This window comes from Xyrauchen texanus, chromosome 36 (genome assembly GCF_025860055.1).
Source record: "Xyrauchen texanus isolate HMW12.3.18 chromosome 36, RBS_HiC_50CHRs, whole genome shotgun sequence".
Lineage (NCBI taxonomy): Eukaryota > Metazoa > Chordata > Actinopteri > Cypriniformes > Catostomidae > Xyrauchen > Xyrauchen texanus.
The window spans coordinates 7812321-7829828 of record NC_068311.1 but is presented as its reverse complement, the minus strand read 5'-3'; the positions used below and the strand labels follow the sequence as shown (position 1 = coordinate 7829828).

The window sequence follows — 17508 nt, the reverse complement described above, 5'->3', positions numbered from 1 at the left end:
AAATACTACTTGAAGTGACAGGTATTTTAAAAATATGCTTAAATAGCTTTGAGAGGATTTCAGAACCACAAAGGGATCTTTGAAATATTTATGATAATGGTGGGATTTTGGGAAAGCCCAAATAAAGCAATTCTGTTTACAATATACTCAATGTGACTAAAGAGACAACTCTGATTATGAGTCAGCTGGCACCCAGGGTTATTTAGATTCTCAGTTAAACATAAGGACACAGTTGGCTGACCAGTTGGCTCTGGTCAGGTCGAGGTTCCAGAGTATGGATCAGATGAATGCTTCATCCAGGTTCATTTTCATCTTGGAAAAAAAGAATGGTCAGAGCAGAGCCATCCATGCTCTGCATTCTGAGTCTGCAGGATTATTATCAGACCCTGCAGACATTCGTGTCTTGGGGTGATAGTGAATTTTTGTAATGACTTACCCCAGGTATCGGAGGAAGCCAATGCTGAGATCTCTGGTGCTTTGAGCATGGGGGAACAATATAAGGCCCTCCAAGGAATGGAATCTTGAAAGGTGCCAGGTATCGACAGTCTGCCAGTTGAATTTTATAAGTCTTTCTGGTTAGAATTGAGAGAGGACCTGCTTGAGGTGTTGAATGAAAGCGTGGCTGAAGGCCAGCTGCCCTTGAGCTGCTGTAGAGCAGTGTTAACCCTCCTGCCCAAGAAAAACGACCTTACAGATATCAAGTGTTGGCGGCCTGTATCACTACTCTGCAGTGACTATAAACTGCTCTCTAAAACCCTGGCTAACAGGCTAGCAGGAGTGATGATTGTGTCATCCATCCTGAACAGACCTACTGTGTTCCTGGTAGGTCAATATTTGACAATATTTCATTGGTTCGTGATGTTTTAGAAGTCTGCAAGATGCTAAATAGATTGTGGGTTAATCTCATTTGATCAGGTGAAATATTTTGCCACAGTTACACAATGTGTACACTGCATGGGATAAGGCACTCACGAATTGCAATGTCAGAGCACCCATCCTTAACACCCCTCATAACACCCATTCAGTATCTCTACAAAGTGATAAATGTTTCTTACCTGACAGCTCCAGCATTAACAACCCCGCTGAAAATTATAAAAATGTACATAGAAGTTTTGCTACGGTTGTTTGCGTGTAGCTATTTATTGGCGAAACGTTCAATATTTTTGTTGTCAGTGTTCAATAACTGGTACATTTGCTGTAAGTAATATTTTATTATTGTAAAATATCAGGAAGTCTTCAACAGAGTGTAATCTTCGTTATGGTCGATGGTCTACTTGCTAGTAACACGATTAGCATCATCACACTTGGTATGAATACTACCGTAATACAGTATAATAATTGATGAATGTTAACTGCTTTGTGTATTCCTACATTTTTGTTACAGATGGAATAATATTTGTGCCAAAAGTTTATAAGACACTGTTGTTTACATTTTTGTAGGGTACAACAGGGCTAAGGGAACACCTTAACCTTAAAAAGGGTAAGCATGTAAAGGTGCATCTGAAAATAAATTAATTGCTATTTTTAACACATTAGGACCCATATAATACGTTTCTTCCCCTCTACATTTTTATAGCTTGTAGAAATGAATGAAAATAGCATAAAAGATAGGAGTGTTTGCCTGAGGTCAGCTGCCTTGATGCTAGACTTACAAAGATGCATGTCCTCAGTATTTGCAGAGACCCCCTTTTAAAAAAAAAAAAATCACAAAAAATTTACCAAAATGTTTGTATCCCCTAGGATAGCATTATACAAAAACCTTTTTTAGGGTTAAAGGGACAGTTCACCCAAAAATAAAAATTCTCTCATCATTTACCCTTATGCCATCCCAGATGTGTATGATGAATATTTTAAGAAGAACATCTCAGCTCTGTAGGTCAATCTAATGCAAGTGAATGTTGGCCAGACATTTGAAGCTCCAAAAAGGACATAAAGGCTGCATAAAATTAATCCATACAACTACAGTGGTTTAATCCATGTCTCCTGAAGTGATATGATGGGTGTTGCATAGAAACAGACCAACATTTAGGTAATTTTTAATACTAAATTGTCCTCCCTGCCTAGTAGGTGGTAGTAAGAATTAAAATCCTCCAAAAACAAAAGAAGAATGTGGAAGTGAAAGTTGAGATTTATAGTTAAAAAGGACTTTTATCTGTTTCTCACCCACACCTATCATATTGCTTCTGAAGACATTATTTTACACTCTGGAGTTGTATAGGTAACTTTTATGGTGCCTTTATGTGCTTTTTGAACCTTCAAAGTTCTGGTCACCATTCATTTGTATTGTATGGACCTACAGAGCTGAGATATTCTCCTGAAAGTCTTTGTTTGTGTTCGGCACAAGAAAGAAAGTCATCCACATCTGGGATGGCATGAAGGTGATAAAATGATGAGAGAATCTTCATTTATAGGTGAACTTTTCCTTTAAGAACAAAAATAAAAATTCTAATCACAATTTCTTTTTATTGAATATGTAGCAACACAATTTGTGTGAAAATAAATAATAACGGAATGTTGTTTTGATTAAAATTTATTTTAAAGTAAAATAAAAAAAGGTGGTGAGGTGGGGTTATAGTGTACAATAGTTATACTGTGGTGGTTTTTGTTGCTATTTAGTGTTTTGGGAGAAAATAAAATAAGAATTTGCCTTTTACCCCGGGGGACCTTTAGCCCTGTAAGGTGCAGGCCATAAATCATATGCCTTGATGATAACATTATAGTTAAATAGTTAATATTTCAATTCTGTTTAATGTCAATTCACATTTTTTTTTATTACTTTTAACTATAATTAATATGATTTTATTCATGTGTACTCTAAATATAGCCACAGTTCTTAATATTCATACAACTAGTCTCAGAATTAACTATTTTATTAGAACTATTTTATCAGTTGAAACCAAAAAAATATGGACACCAGTAAAATGTAATCTATTTTATTGTCAAGGCTGAACTCGCATATTTAGCCTCCAGTCAATGTGAGAAAACAAAAAATTTATATATTACAGCAAGCAAAAGTGGAGCAGCAGCTGAGGCACTTGAGTAAATAATGAGTTGTGCAATGGAAGCCAGGAGCAGATTACTCTCTGATTGGCAAATGCCTCTGATAACAGCATCAAGGGTGTGAAACGGATAGTTTTTTTTTTTGTTGACAAAATTACATATAGGTCAGGATTCAAAATAAACACAGTTTGGTCAAAGGTTGAAAGTTTAAATCAGTAATCAATAGAGAGAAAAAAGCTCTGAGCAGCGAGGGTTGTAAGTGTGCGGTGAACATAGAGTTTGTTCAATGGTTAGTGATTTGTAAGGGCTGGTGTGCTTTATCATGCATATCTTCTACCTGCAAAATCCCCCTCTGTGGAATAAACGAAAGAAAGAATATTGTCCGGATTAAAATTCCAACAATTTTCCCACATATGCATGTAATACATTATGTGCTGCATGTAAGCTAATACTTGTTATAAAATATGCATTTAAAATATGCTTTATATTGTAGAGGACTTTTCTATTTACAATATCTAAGAGATTATCTCTTATTTCAGGTACCTGTTTGTTGGGGCATGGTCTGAAGCAGAGTTTATCCTCGGCTATTGGGAAGACGGCCCACCCCAATCCGGTCAATTGGAACGCTGACTCGTCGCCGTGGCAACTCAACCACCTTCCTGCACATATAACCACAAAGAAACCACATAATTGATGGATTATCCTTTCATGTCACTACATTTTTGCTATTACATGAATGATACCTCAAATTGTGCGGCCTTTGAAGAAGTAGTGTGCTATTACTTTTCTAAGCAATCAGACTTAGAATTTTTGCCTGGCAGATAATAAAATCCTACATTGAACAAGGGATCTGAGCCATCTAGGAACCAGAATATGGACTGGGCTCTTTGAGCAACTGACTGCAACCACCCAGAACATGCTAATAACTCCAGTAACTAGCAACCACCCACAAGACCATAGCATTGTGGTGAAGAGTTTTGCACTGGCCAGCTCAGCACATTATGAAATAAAGTCAAATGTAAAGTGTAGTTACAGAATCATTCACATGATTATTAAAGGTGTTTCGTGAGCTTTCATATGTATATCGAGACACATGACAGATGGATTCGAGTGATGAGATTTGATAATGCATGGCGTGATGCTCTTACTGCTGTTCTTGGCTTCTGTCCTGATCTTATCAAGTGCTGAAGATCATTTGGATAGAGCCTTGTCAGTGCCCCAGGCCATGCTGAGTAACACAGTGCACTCTGCCCAGCAGTGCAGATCAAATCATCCAAAGAGATAAAATGAAAATGGTTTTGATCATTGACTGGAAGTCTGATGCTCCAATCATCCTCACAGCTGGACTGTATCAGACTCTTATTATGCCAGACAAACCCTCAATCCACACCACTGTGACTCCACCCGGGTAATAGAAGTAACTTTAACCGTGGGCTATAGACAAAACAGTAATTTGCACTAAGTGAACCTTAAAAACACACAAACATGCACTTACGCACATGCAAAGCTGTCAAGCTGTGCATGTTCGACTTAAGCCAATGAAAACTACATATGTTTGAGCCACAGCCAATCAAAGCTACCTATGGTTCATCATAAGTTCTGGATCATAGCAAATAACAAGTCTTTTGAAGGTTTTTGAGACTTCAGGCCCCACTTTTTTATTGTCATGTCTGAACTCATATTTTCCACTCTCATGCATTGAATAAGAAAAAAATCCTTTGCTTTTCCAGGACAATTTTAATAGATATGCAAATCTAGGTTTTGGAAATGTGGAATCTACAGTATACTTAAGTCCATAGAAATAGCCATATCAGAGTGGAAGACAGTGTACATATGACCCTGAAATGACCATATAGATTAGTCCGATTATATGGGATAAGAATGTTGAGATTAGTAAATGTCAATGTTTTAGCATAATTGCTAAATATATAATGACAGATTGATCTGATGATCACTTTAACCAAGGTGTCGTTTCAAAAACAGCTGCTCTTTCTTATTCTGTGGACTATGGCGGCAACACTTTCCAATTTTTCTGTTTTTTCTCTACCTCTGCTTGTTGCTCTTGGGGTCCATGGTGCTGATTGACAGGCGGTCAAGTGGCGTGTTGGATCCGGGGAAGCTTCGTTTCCTCTTGGTCTCAATGACATCGTTCTCTAGTCGGACCAGCTGGTCAAGCAGGAGAAGTTTAGCCTTCACTGCTCCTGAAGTCTTCTGCTCGACTGGGCTTCGCTGGATACCACGGCTCTCCATGACCGTTGATTCCACATACTACACCAGAGAGAGATGGAAATGTGTTCTTGAGTGTGACACATCATCCACATTTCAGGTCTTAAAGGAATATTCAGGGTTTAATACAAGTTAAGCTCAATCAACAGCATTTTGTGGTATAATAATGATTACCAACAAATTATTTGTGACTTGCCCCTCCTTTTCTTTAAAAACAATTAATAAATAAAAAATCTGGGTTACAGTGAGGCACTTACAATTGAAGTGAATGAGGCCAATCTGTAAACGTTAAAATACTTTTTCAAAAGAATAGCTACAAGACATAAACTATTTGCATGTTAACATGATTTTAGAGTTATACCCCACCTTTACAACTTCATTGTTATAACAATGTAATAATGACAACAACCCCTAAAATGACTGTAAAATTATGATTTAAACAACTTTTTCAAATAATACATGAGTTTTAATAGAAGAATTATTCATTTATAAAATTATAAGCTTCACATTTCTGTTTAAACCCTCCAAAAATTGGCCCCATTCACTTTCCATACTGTAACCCAGATTTTTACATTTTTTTAAAGAAAAGGATGGGTGAATCAAAATACATTTTTGTGGTAATCAACATTAAGCAACAAATACTGTCGATTGAGTTTAACTTTTACCGGAATATTCCTTTAAGCTATTGCACTTAAATTCAGTTTTTCCATTTTACAGAAACAACACTCTTCCAAAAAATGTACAGTAACATGTCCCTGCTGGAAAATCCAGCTAAAACAAGTTTAAGGTAGTTGTTGGTTTTATATAATTTCTAGCTGGTCCAAGATGGTAATTTACTGTATGGTTATTTGCTAGTCCAAGATGGTCTAGATGGTTGATCAGCTGAGCTACAAGCTGATAGATGTGGAACTGGTAAAATATTTTGGTCAAGCTGGTTCACGTGGTAGACCATGTTGGACCAGCAAAAAGAACAGCTTGGCTACCTTTAATACCAACTGTTCCCCACAAAAAGCTATTGCATGGCTTTTGAAGAAATGTTGATATAGGCTAAATATGCATTTATTTTATACCATAATTTACACTCACTGAGCACTTTATAAGGAACACCTGTACACCTACTCGTTCATGTGATGATCTAATCAGCCAATCGTGTGGCAGCAGTACAATGCATAAAATCATTCAGGTACGGGTCAGGAGCTTTAGTTAATGTTCACATCCATCATCAGAATGGGTAAAAAAATGTGATCTCAGTGATTTTGACTGTGTATTTCTGTAACTGCTGATGTCCTGGGATTTTAATGCACAACACACTCTAGAGTTTACTCAAAATAGTGCCAAATACAAAACTAAAAAACATCCAGTGAGGACCACAGTATTCCTTATAAAGTGCTCAGTTAGTGTATATTTATGGTGTAATTAATGTACATTTGTAATTTTTTATAATATTTTGACAGCCTTTTTAGGGTTTGTATGGGGGAAAAATCCTGCACATTAAGCTAAATAACTTCACAAAAAAGAAATCCCATGTAGGTTTTGAATGACATGAGGGTAAGTAGATGATGATGATGGATTTTAATTTTTGAGTGAGCTATCCCTTTATGATGGACTACTTAAGTTGTATCCAACTTTTTCAGATGGAGAGATAGGAAGAGTGATAGACCAGATGACCCCGACAGCAGACAGGTAACTCATCTTCATTAGGAGAGTGGTGTTAACCTCCTGCACTGGCTGTCCAGGGGTATTCACAGGGTATTTGTGTGGCTAGGTCAACTTGCCACACATAATCTAACATTGTCTCAGATAAGCCATATGTACAACCCTCTTACTCTGTTTAAAGTCTACACTCAATTAGCACTTCATTAGGAACACTATGTTCCTAATAAAGTGCTCAATGGTCTTCTGCTGTTTTAGCCCATCTGCCTCAAGGTTTGATGTGTTGTGCATTCTGAGATGCTGTTATGCTCACTACAATTGTACAGAGTGGTTATCTCAGTTACCGTAACCTTTCTGTCAGCTCAAACCAGTATGGCCATTCTCTGTTGACCTCTATCATCAACAAGGTGTTTCTGTCCGCAGAACTACAGCTCACTGGATGTTTTTTGTTTTAGCCACCATTCTGAGTAAACTCTAGAGACGGTTTTGCGTGGAAATCTGAGGAGATCAGCAGTTCCAGAAATACTCAAACCAGCCGTCTGGCACCAACAAACATGCCACGGTCTAAATCAATGAGATCCAATTTTTTCCCCATTCTGATAATTGATGTGAACATTAATTGAATCTCCTGACCCATATCTGCATGATTTTATGCATTGCATTGCACTGCTGCCACATGATTGGCTGATTAGATAATTGCATGAATAAGTAGGTGTACAGGTGTTCCTAATAAAGTGCTCAGTGAGTGTATTTAGTGTCAGATATGCATTTCCCCCCAAGTACATTTGTGTGTGTATGTGAGAGCTGTACCCACCACTGGCCTTTCCTGGGGTACATGAAGGCTTTCAGTACTGCAGTGGAACAAGGTCAGTGTCATCAGACCAGAGAGCAGCACACATCCACAGCCCAGCATCTACAATACAAGCAATATGATTATTGTCAAACTACAATGCTTCACTCATGTGTACATACTAATATACATTTGGAATCAAAAGTCTCGAATCCATTTTTGAAATTGTTATTATTTAATACAGTTTGTTTTTTCATTAAAAATTATATTATTAGCTTAACTCGAATGAAAAGCTGAATTAAAAAATTTATATTTATCAATTGTGCACGCACATACACTCCAGCTTCAGCACCGTGTTGAGTTACTGTGATACAGGGTGGTGTTTTCATTCATCCAGACTCCATCTGTGAAAATACACTCTGACTGGGCGGTCCAGCAGCCGTGAGAGTGTGAGAATGCTTCTAATACACACCCTCTACACAAACACATGAACTCAGCCCAAACACACACTCTGACCTGCACCCCTACCTGTGTGTCCCCAAAACACACTTGAACCACTCTCTCTCTCGCTCTCTCTCTCTCTCTCTCTCTCTCTCTCTCTCTCTCTCTCACACACACACACACACACACACACACTAAAAACATCCTGATGGCGTGACTCTGTTGATCTTATGTCACCACAAATGTTTTGTGGTATTGGTTAATCTAAAATTGTATTTAATAATTTAGATGAAAGATCAACTATTTAAGAGCACAAAATCATCTCTATAGCACATTTTTTTTCTTTAAATAAGAGTCCAAAACCCCAATTTATTTTACAGTAATTAGATTATAATGCAAGGTTTAGGTCTGAATTTTTGCTGCCATCTTCTGGTAAATGTGTAAAAATACAGCGAACCAAGACTAATGTCTTGAGCACAAATATACTGGTAATTAAACAACACCATACACAACAGCTGCGCATAAGTTATGGGTCGTTGTCAATAAAAAAAATAAAAAAATAAAAATAAACCAAAAAAAAAAACTACAACAAATCAACCAAATGGGTCCGTGCAGAGTTGCTTATTACTTTTCTAAAACGGTGACTAAAATATTATAAATATAATTATTTAATAAATAATTAAATGTATTGATAATAATAACAACATGAAACAATTATTATAATAACAAGTAATATAGTTCATTAGCCTAACTGTCGCTGTAACTGGTTGCCAAGCAACTTGGCGCGTAAATGTAATGTCCCTTTAAACCGAAATTGAATTCAGTGTTTGATGAATACGTTTAAGTTTTCTGGAATACTTCTTTAATAATTTTCAAAAAAATGCTAAATTCGCCTTCTAGCATTTTAAACTCACAGCTCAGTAGATTAATTCCTTCAAAATAATAAATATGTATAATTAGTAAAAGTGTTAAATCTGTGAATTTATTAATAATGCCATTTTACTACATGTCAACTTTCTCAAAGAACTGTAACACATTTTAAATATAAATACAATCCAAATACAAACACCTGCCACAGTAAACTCTTACGCAGGATTGAAACATAACTTTCACTCTCTATTTTCATGCTGTTTGGCATGGTCTGTATGAAATGCCCAAAAAATGCATTTTCACATGTATTATTTGAGTGTCCAGTCCTTTATCTGGTGCTTCAGGTCTGGTGAGCTGAGCACCGCAGCAGATGCGGCCCCTCTCCTGCCCCACGACTGGAAATGCATTGTCCAGCAACATGGGCTAACTTTAGCATTTTCCATCCCCAAAAATAAACAACTCCAGCCACCTCTCATTGACCACACACACTTCACTGGATCACACTCTCTCTATCAAAGACACCCTCAACAGTCCTCTGATACCAGACACGATTTCACAATTTGGTGCCATTATTGCAAGGATGTAACATCAACAGGATGTTTCTGATACTTGTTCATCTATAACCGTGGAGCTCAAACAAATTCATCCTTGCTTATCAATGACAACGATTCAATACTGGGTCCAGTTAACCAGCTATTAAAACTGCAGCCACCTTTGTTTAACGGAATGCACTACTGTGTTATATAACACCCAAAGTATATGCCTTTAAATACATGTGCAACACCTGTCTGCTCACCTTTCCTCTCAAACACATATAGCCCTGTTGGAACATGTAGGTAGATCTTTCTCTATCTGTCTCTCTCTGTCCAAGTTTCCTTACCCTTAATCTGATTTAGCTTCAGTCACACGGGACGTATGGATGGATGCCGTGCAGTTTCTGGAATTTCTCACGTTCTCTGCCTTTGCTGGTTCCTGCTGTTGTCTTTCCCGGTTTTATAGGCTCTCTCCGGGAATCTCCACTCCAATCGGTGGTCGCTATTCCTCTGACATCATTTCTGCAGGTTTTCCACTGTGGCTCACCCTGAAGCTACTCTTGCCAACTCTCTCATCCTCATTATGATTGCAAACTAATAGGAACCCAAGAGAGCAGCTGGACAAGTCTGTGTGTGCGTGTGTGGGTCACCGTTGCATACTATTTCAATGTCTCTTTCTGTCCTTCTTGCTGTCTTTCTCTACTTACACACACTTACAAAGGCCAAAAGTGCATGGAAGTTCAGGTTCTAGGAGATAACCTGCTGTGTTTCCATAGTATTAGTGTATGTGGGTTGGTGTAAGGCATGTGTAGGTGGTATATCTCTCATGTATAAACTATCCTGTATATGGCCATTTACTTCAATAAATCTTTTTCTTAATCAGTATTTTTGTCATATTTTATGTCATATAACAGGCAAGTGCTAACTTCAAGTGGACCTGCAGAGCGACTGATAATTGTAAGTAAATCCCTGACCAGCATCTTGTAATTCACTCATCAAGTCTTTACTGGAAACAGCTACTCTCTCTCTCGCTCTCTCTCTCTCTCTCTTTCTCTGTCTTTCTCTCACTCTACTTTCTCAGTGTCTTAGGTAGTGTTAGGTTGTGAAGATCTCCCCAGCAGACTGCCTGTTCTCAAACTATATTTATGTACACACATCTCTCTTTACTCCCACTGTTAAATAAAGAGCAGACCAGGCAGGCCTGTCCAACATACTAAACTTTCCACAGCGACCCTACAACGATCTCTCTATTTCTCACTATCTCCCTCACTAAGGTTGTTTTGGAAAATTAGGGGACATCAAAGAGGGGCAAACCAAGGGATGTCTATGCATGTGTGTGTGCAGATAAAGCAATAATATAAATCAAAAAGTCTTTGCATTAGACAATTGGGTTTTGAGAAAATGTATTAATCAAAGATTGCTCTTTCATAGCTCAGGAAACTTAATGGAGTCGTTATAGCTAATATAGGTATTTTTTTTTGTCTCTGATTTTTCTCCTAAAATACATTTTTCAAAGAAATTAAAATGTAAACAAATGAGAAAATGCAGTTCAGATAGCTATTTAGGTGTTTTGGTCTCAGAAGGATTTGAGAATATTTGTTTTTATCCACCATTTTCCTGAAGGCAGAAGTGTTCCACAATTCATTACCGTTATGTTTTCCTGTCTCCAGTTTATTCACATGCATCACGCTAATTTACAAAGTCATTTTGACCATCTTTCGATAGTGTCTCACCCGAGTGGGTAGATGGCATGAAGCGATAGTCTGAGGTTAGTTGCATTTATATCATTAACATGTATGAGTTTTTATGTGTTATATCAAGTTGAGCCTGAGCTAATTTGTAATCCAACAAACAGTTAAAATGGTTGTTGTTCTCTGTTTGGATCACTCATTGTGGAAGTTTTTACATTCCTTCATATGGAGAATGGAACAATAAAACAGTCCCGAAACAATCAGAATCATCATGGCACTGCTCTACGCTTGGTTAGGGTTAGGTCCTGATGAGATCTCTTGTGTAACCCTAGAGGTGACATGTGAAATTGCCATCTTGGTCTCATTAAATTATGTTACTTTACCAACATTTTTGCAAAATGATTTTTGTTGGCTCAGTGTTCGATATGTAGTAGCAATACATTGTTGTTGTAGTAGGCACTACAACAACAATGTATTTTTTCACTTTCACATAAATCATGAGTCAAATGGCAGAATATCAGTTCATAAACATTTACTGAACTTTTCACCCTGTTCCTCACATAATGCTATCTTATTTACATTTACATTTATGCATTTGGCAGACGCTTTTATCCAAAGCGAATTACAGAGCCCTTATTACAGGGACAATCCTCCCAGAGCAACCTGGAGTTAAGTGCCTTGCTCAAGGACACAATTGGTGGTGGCTGTGGGGATCTAACCAGCAACCTTCTGCTTAACACCTTCTGCAGGTGTGCCATGGAAAATGATCAAATTCCACAAAATAAATAAATGCATGAATAAAAAAAAATATTTCAGGGATCTAAACTCCTCACCTTATGGAGAAATTCGCCTTATTGAAACCATAATCGGTCACTTTTGTGATTGTGAAGAGCAATGATTAATGTGCAAAAGTGACTGATATTTATACGTGTTAAGGTTCTTTCACATGACTCGCGTCAGCACTGCAGAATACATTGAAGTCTATGAAGTGACTTTACACCAAAGTGTTTTTCACACACACATTTTTGCTTCACCAATAATTTCTTTGAGAGTACGAAGCAACAAGAAATATTTAAAAACTGTCCAAATTTTTGAAGAGACATTGAATGGCTAATAATTTCTTTTAATTTAATTTTACCTTATCGTTTACGAATATCAGAGACCCCAGTTATTGGACTAATTTAAATTCACCAAGAAAAGGCTTAGACCCAGGGCTGGACTAGTAATCTGGCATACTGGGCATTTTCCCGGTGGACTGAAGCACTTTGGGGCAAATCAGGGGCGGACTGGCCATCGGGAGAACCGAGCGGGCCTGTGTGTCGGCCGCGAAACGTGCCGAATGGGCCGCAAGCAAAAATTTGCTGCTGCATTATGCAGAACGGACCACAAAACGCCGCTGCGATACGCAGAAAATGACAGTGAACTCACTGCTCAACAAGTTTTGGGCCAGTTGCCATGCAAAATCCCAGGTCGATTTCACTTCCCAGTCCATCCCTGCTTAGACCTAAACATAAACATGTCCTTTTATTACTTTCTGCTATCAAAGCAACTGCAAGCTTTTTTTTCTCTCTTCCAAATACATGTTTTCAATATTTATTGTGCATACCTACCTTTTATACATGGCAAATTCATAAAATCGCCCCTCTATGGTGCTTTCTGCAAATCTTGTCATGTGGTGGGTAACTTGACGCTGGGTTCAGCCTCCAGAACCAAATTAAAACTGCCACGAGATGTTGTCTGGCTGAACTGTCTAATGACAATTGCCTCAGCATCAGTCTTTCTTGATGCGTTTTATTTCACACAAGCGAGTTTAAGTCGATGCGGACCAGGAGGAAGGTTTGAGTTGTCCATTGAGTTCTGTTCAGTTCATATTTTAATTGTTTTGTTCATGTAATATTGCATTGTTCATATGTCGTGTTTTAGTGGCCTCTGTTGTCACTGCAGGGAAAAAACATGTGTTGTGTCTTTGTGTGGTGTCGATGTTGTTCATCTGTTCTCTTCATAAATAAATAAATGCATAATCTGCTATATGCTCGTCCTGTAAATTCATGATTAAAAATGTATATGTGAATGAAAATAAAAGCTATTAAATGTCTTATTATCATTAAAATATGAAAATTAAAATGGCAGGTAATAATAGATTATGACAAAATTTTTACAACCCTGTCCATCAAAATGACGGTTGATGAGAAAGTCTAACGCAAGCACTGTATGTAACTTGTTTTTTTTATAGCCGAATTTCAAACATTACAAGTAAACGTGCTTCTGAGACGGACAGAAAACATGGAGTTCCATGGAGTTCTTGAAAAGGAAAAATATTGACGATGGTCATCATATGTGAGGATGGAAAACACTGGGTTAGGTTTAAGTTAAAGGTTTAGGAAGTAGGTTTTGTTGATTTAAAACTCAATAGAGTAATAACCATCGGTTTGGGAGAACATTGCAAAAGACTACATCAGATATTAAATATATTTGATTTCTGTTCTTCTTTACAATTGGAATGAGACTGAGAAAATGAATAATATTAAGAGCAAATTGCTATACAGTATGAGAAAAGAGAGAGGGAGAGATTGAAAGAAAGAAATGGGGATGAAAAATAAAGGCAGAGGGAGGAAACCTGTTTCTACACTTATTTAGATATGAATCTGCAGTGTTCCGTTACTAAAAATCCTTAGGGTGAGGCCAGATCTGTGTGTATAGCGACCAGACTCAACACAACTTTATTTAACTATAATCAGACATGAAGATGTGTGCGTGTGTGTGTGTGTGTGTGCAAGATTGTATCTGTGTTTTTGATTGCTTATCTTCAAGTCAATCTGTTGGCAAAGTTCTTGCTGAGACTCTGCACTTACATTCAGGTGGATGTGAAATGAAGAAAATCTTTTCAACTGTGTCTTTGCCGTTATGTGTGCGTGCAACTGAATATCTCTTGTGGCTCTGCCATTTAACGTTGTGTGGTGTCGGAAGCGTCTCCATGACAATGCTCTTTTAAAAGAGGAAGACCGTCATATCTGGCCCTAGCTTCAGGATCCCCATGCTCTCTTGAACATGATAGCTTTCACAGTGATACAGCCGTTGCATGAGTGTGTGTGTGTGTGTAAGCCTTACTGAAAGTTCAGGATAGCTGTCAACATGCAGCGTATAGTGTGTTTTGGACACTGGTACTCGGCAAGGGATGCGGATGGGCCGCTGTCTCAACTAGGCTGCTTAACTAGAGTAGCTTAACCAGCAACACTACCTTGCTCATCTTTACCAGAATTACCAATTTCACCAGATAGGTTTTGCTGATGATGGTCCACCAGCTTGAACAGCACTAAACCCGCATGAATGAGCCTGGACCAACAAGATATTTATCTCATGAGCTGGTCTTTATTGCAGGGACATTGTCTGATTTTAAATGAAAGTGGAGTTTTGAAGGCATCCAAAACTAGAGATGGGGCTTGACCAATGTACACAAGTGTACAGTATGAATAATGTATTTGTATACCAGCATTTCTGTTTTCCATTAACTATAATTTTTTGACCGATAACACATTCCAATGTCCAATAAATTTAAACATTGTCAGACACAATGTCCACTGAAAATATTTACCTGAAGCAGACAAGCCAAATTATGACAGAGCTTCACTGTCATAGAAAGCTTGTGAAATCTTAATTTGCGACTACATTTATAGACTTTGAGTTTTGTTATTTAGATAGTTCTTTGTGATGTAAAGATGAAAAGAAATGGCAAATTACAGTTTGCCCTCTGAATTGATATGTGTGCTTTCGCTGCAAAACAATTTTTTACTAGGTATATTTTTTTCAATAAAGTTGAAAAAAATTAATAAATGACGAAGGAGGATGACATATTAAGACTTTTCAGAGAAATCTAAACTAGTTTCCCTATGAATCCAGTTTTACTTTCTTAACCCATTGTCAAAGAGTTTTTTTCTTGTTATAAGCATAACATATTTTGTTAGATTTTTCTGAAAACATGTCTAAATTAGTGTGTCTGGTTATGCTGTCAAGCAAATATGCAAGTAAATTGATCTTGTTTTAAGAATGAGACAATTTTATTTGAAAACAAGACAAAAATACTCAGTAATAATAATAAAAAAAGTTTTTCAATGTTTTGTATTAGATGTTTATTCCATGAACGACAACACAGATATCAGGTGACCAGATTTTTTCCCATTTGTCTAGCAAGCTGGAAATCATTCCTGAACCCTTTCACCAGCACCAAACTTACTTAGCAGAAACTCTGGTGGGTACAACTTAGATGTTGCATTCGTGAACTTGGTTTGACTTTAGTAGGCTTGTGGAGAGTGTTTGCGTGAGGAAGAAGCTTGTGTCAGCTATGCCACGCTTGTCCCATCTCAGTCTTGGCCCACATAGTGTCTATTTCGAGAAACGAGAGTTTTCTCACTGTGAAAACACACCTGGCCTAATAATGACACTACTAATATAACAATAATGTCGGAAAAAACTGACAATGCTCCAGATTGCTCCCAATCCACCCCCCATCCCCCGTCCCTTCTGTCATTAATGGGACCCTCTCTGCTGGTGATGTCATCTGTCCCACTTGCAGTTATAAAGGAAGGGCTTCCACAAGCTCCAAGGAGACGGGGTCACAGGGTCAACCACTTAGTGATCACGTGAAAGAGAAGCTAAGAGCAGTCAATCTAGTCGCAAGAGTGACGTTCTCTCTGAACACGCAAACATATTCATGGTAGCCTATGGTGGAAAAATTGAGAGTGATTTATAGAGTGTGCCCATGTGTGTATGTATGTGTGTTTGTGTGTGTGTGTGTGTGTGTGTGTGTGTGTGTGGTTGCGTGCTATGCTAAGCGTGTAAAGGTAAGCTCTCTCTTGGCTCCCCCCGCCCCCGGCTCTTCGCTATGTTGTTTTAGTGGCCTGATCCTAATCTCCTATGAAATGTCAATTTTCACGTAATCAAAACACCATCTATATTTAGTTTCCTGCATGTGGACTATTATGTTTTATGTTTTATTTTTAATAGCATAGCTGGATACACTCATTCGGACACACAGCTAAAAACATTTTCATACTCTGTATTTTTATCTTCTTTTAATAGTAAAAAATATCTAAACATGCTTGAAACAAGATACATTTCCTTGAAAAGGAAAATGACATACTCGGTTATTATGTCTTGTTTCCAAAGACATCTCACAAAATGTAGTGAGGGTTATGCTTAAAACAAGAAAAAAATATTTGCTAGTGAGGCATGAAAAGTTCAATTATTTTCCATTTTGAATTAGGCTTCTTTTTCTTACCGCCAATGGCAAACAGGCATTGCCTCAGTCAGTATTTTTGTCTTGTTTTCCAGTTAAAATAACTGTTAAAATAACCGCTAAACAGCCTTTAAACCAGATACATTTAGTTGATAAGCGAAATGACATAAAATATTAACATAATATTCCGTACAAGTCAAGTTCAATTGACAGAATTTGTGGCATAATGTTGATTATCACAAAAACTTTTTTAGACTCGCCCCTCTGTAAAAAAAAAAGAAGAAAAAAAAAGGGGAAAAGGCAAAAATCTAATTTACAGTGAAATACTTGCAATGGAAGTGAATGGGACCAGTGTTTGGAGGGATCAAAAGGCAGAAATATGAACCTTGTTATGTCTTTGGATGTAACACTTATAATTTAATAAAAGCACTTAAATAAATTCTTCTGTTAAAAACTTGATTGGTAAAATTGTTAAAATCATTGTTTTTATGGTAGTTTTAGGGTTTGCAGCGTTCTGTCATCATGGTGTTGGGCCTCATGTACTCAAATAGGAGACAATGGCAGGCCTATATACAGTCATAATGCATGACTGCAACCTGTAGGAACACTCAAAGCCACAACAATGATGCCAAAATCAAACAAAGGGATTCCAATACAGACTACATCAAGCCTTGCACACTCTACCCCTATGTGTGAAATTCCGAAGGATTGAACTCTCAACTCCTATTGGATTAAATGCACGACAGAATGCGCCCCTCATCCATGACGTCATCGAGACATCCAAAACCTTAGAGATCCTTCTAAGCTTTGCTTCCAGCAACAGTATGTGCCTCATTTGTTGCAGCCCTGCTGCTCCCAGGTTTAACCTCTTTGCCCAATGAAGTAACATACGTACCTGAACTTTGGCCTTACAATCTCCATCTCGCTGGACGAGCCGAGATTTCTCCATATTCCACAGAGTACGCTAATGGATCTGAAGGAGACCGCCGAGCAATTCACGTCTTCACCTTTTTGCCTGAAGAAGTGAAGAAAGAATATTCCTTTCCTCTCTTACCATGAATGAGATTTGCT

At 37.7% G+C, this 17508-nt stretch overlaps 1 protein-coding gene across 1 annotated transcript; it reads right to left on the bottom strand.

Annotated features, from left to right (window-relative positions):
* Window positions 1–2928: 2928 nt before the first annotated feature.
* On the bottom strand, window positions 2929–9945 carry ostn (osteocrin). The gene is made up of 5 exons (XM_052107042.1): window positions 9861–9945; window positions 7694–7792; window positions 5048–5268; window positions 3544–3659; window positions 2929–3352 (listed from the first exon to the last, which is right to left on the bottom strand). Exons 2-4 carry the CDS (start codon window positions 7790–7792, stop codon window positions 3575–3577), a joined length of 405 nt encoding a protein of 134 aa, XP_051963002.1. The 5' UTR covers window positions 9861–9945; the 3' UTR covers window positions 2929–3352; window positions 3544–3574.
* Window positions 9946–17508: the final 7563 nt, after the last annotated feature.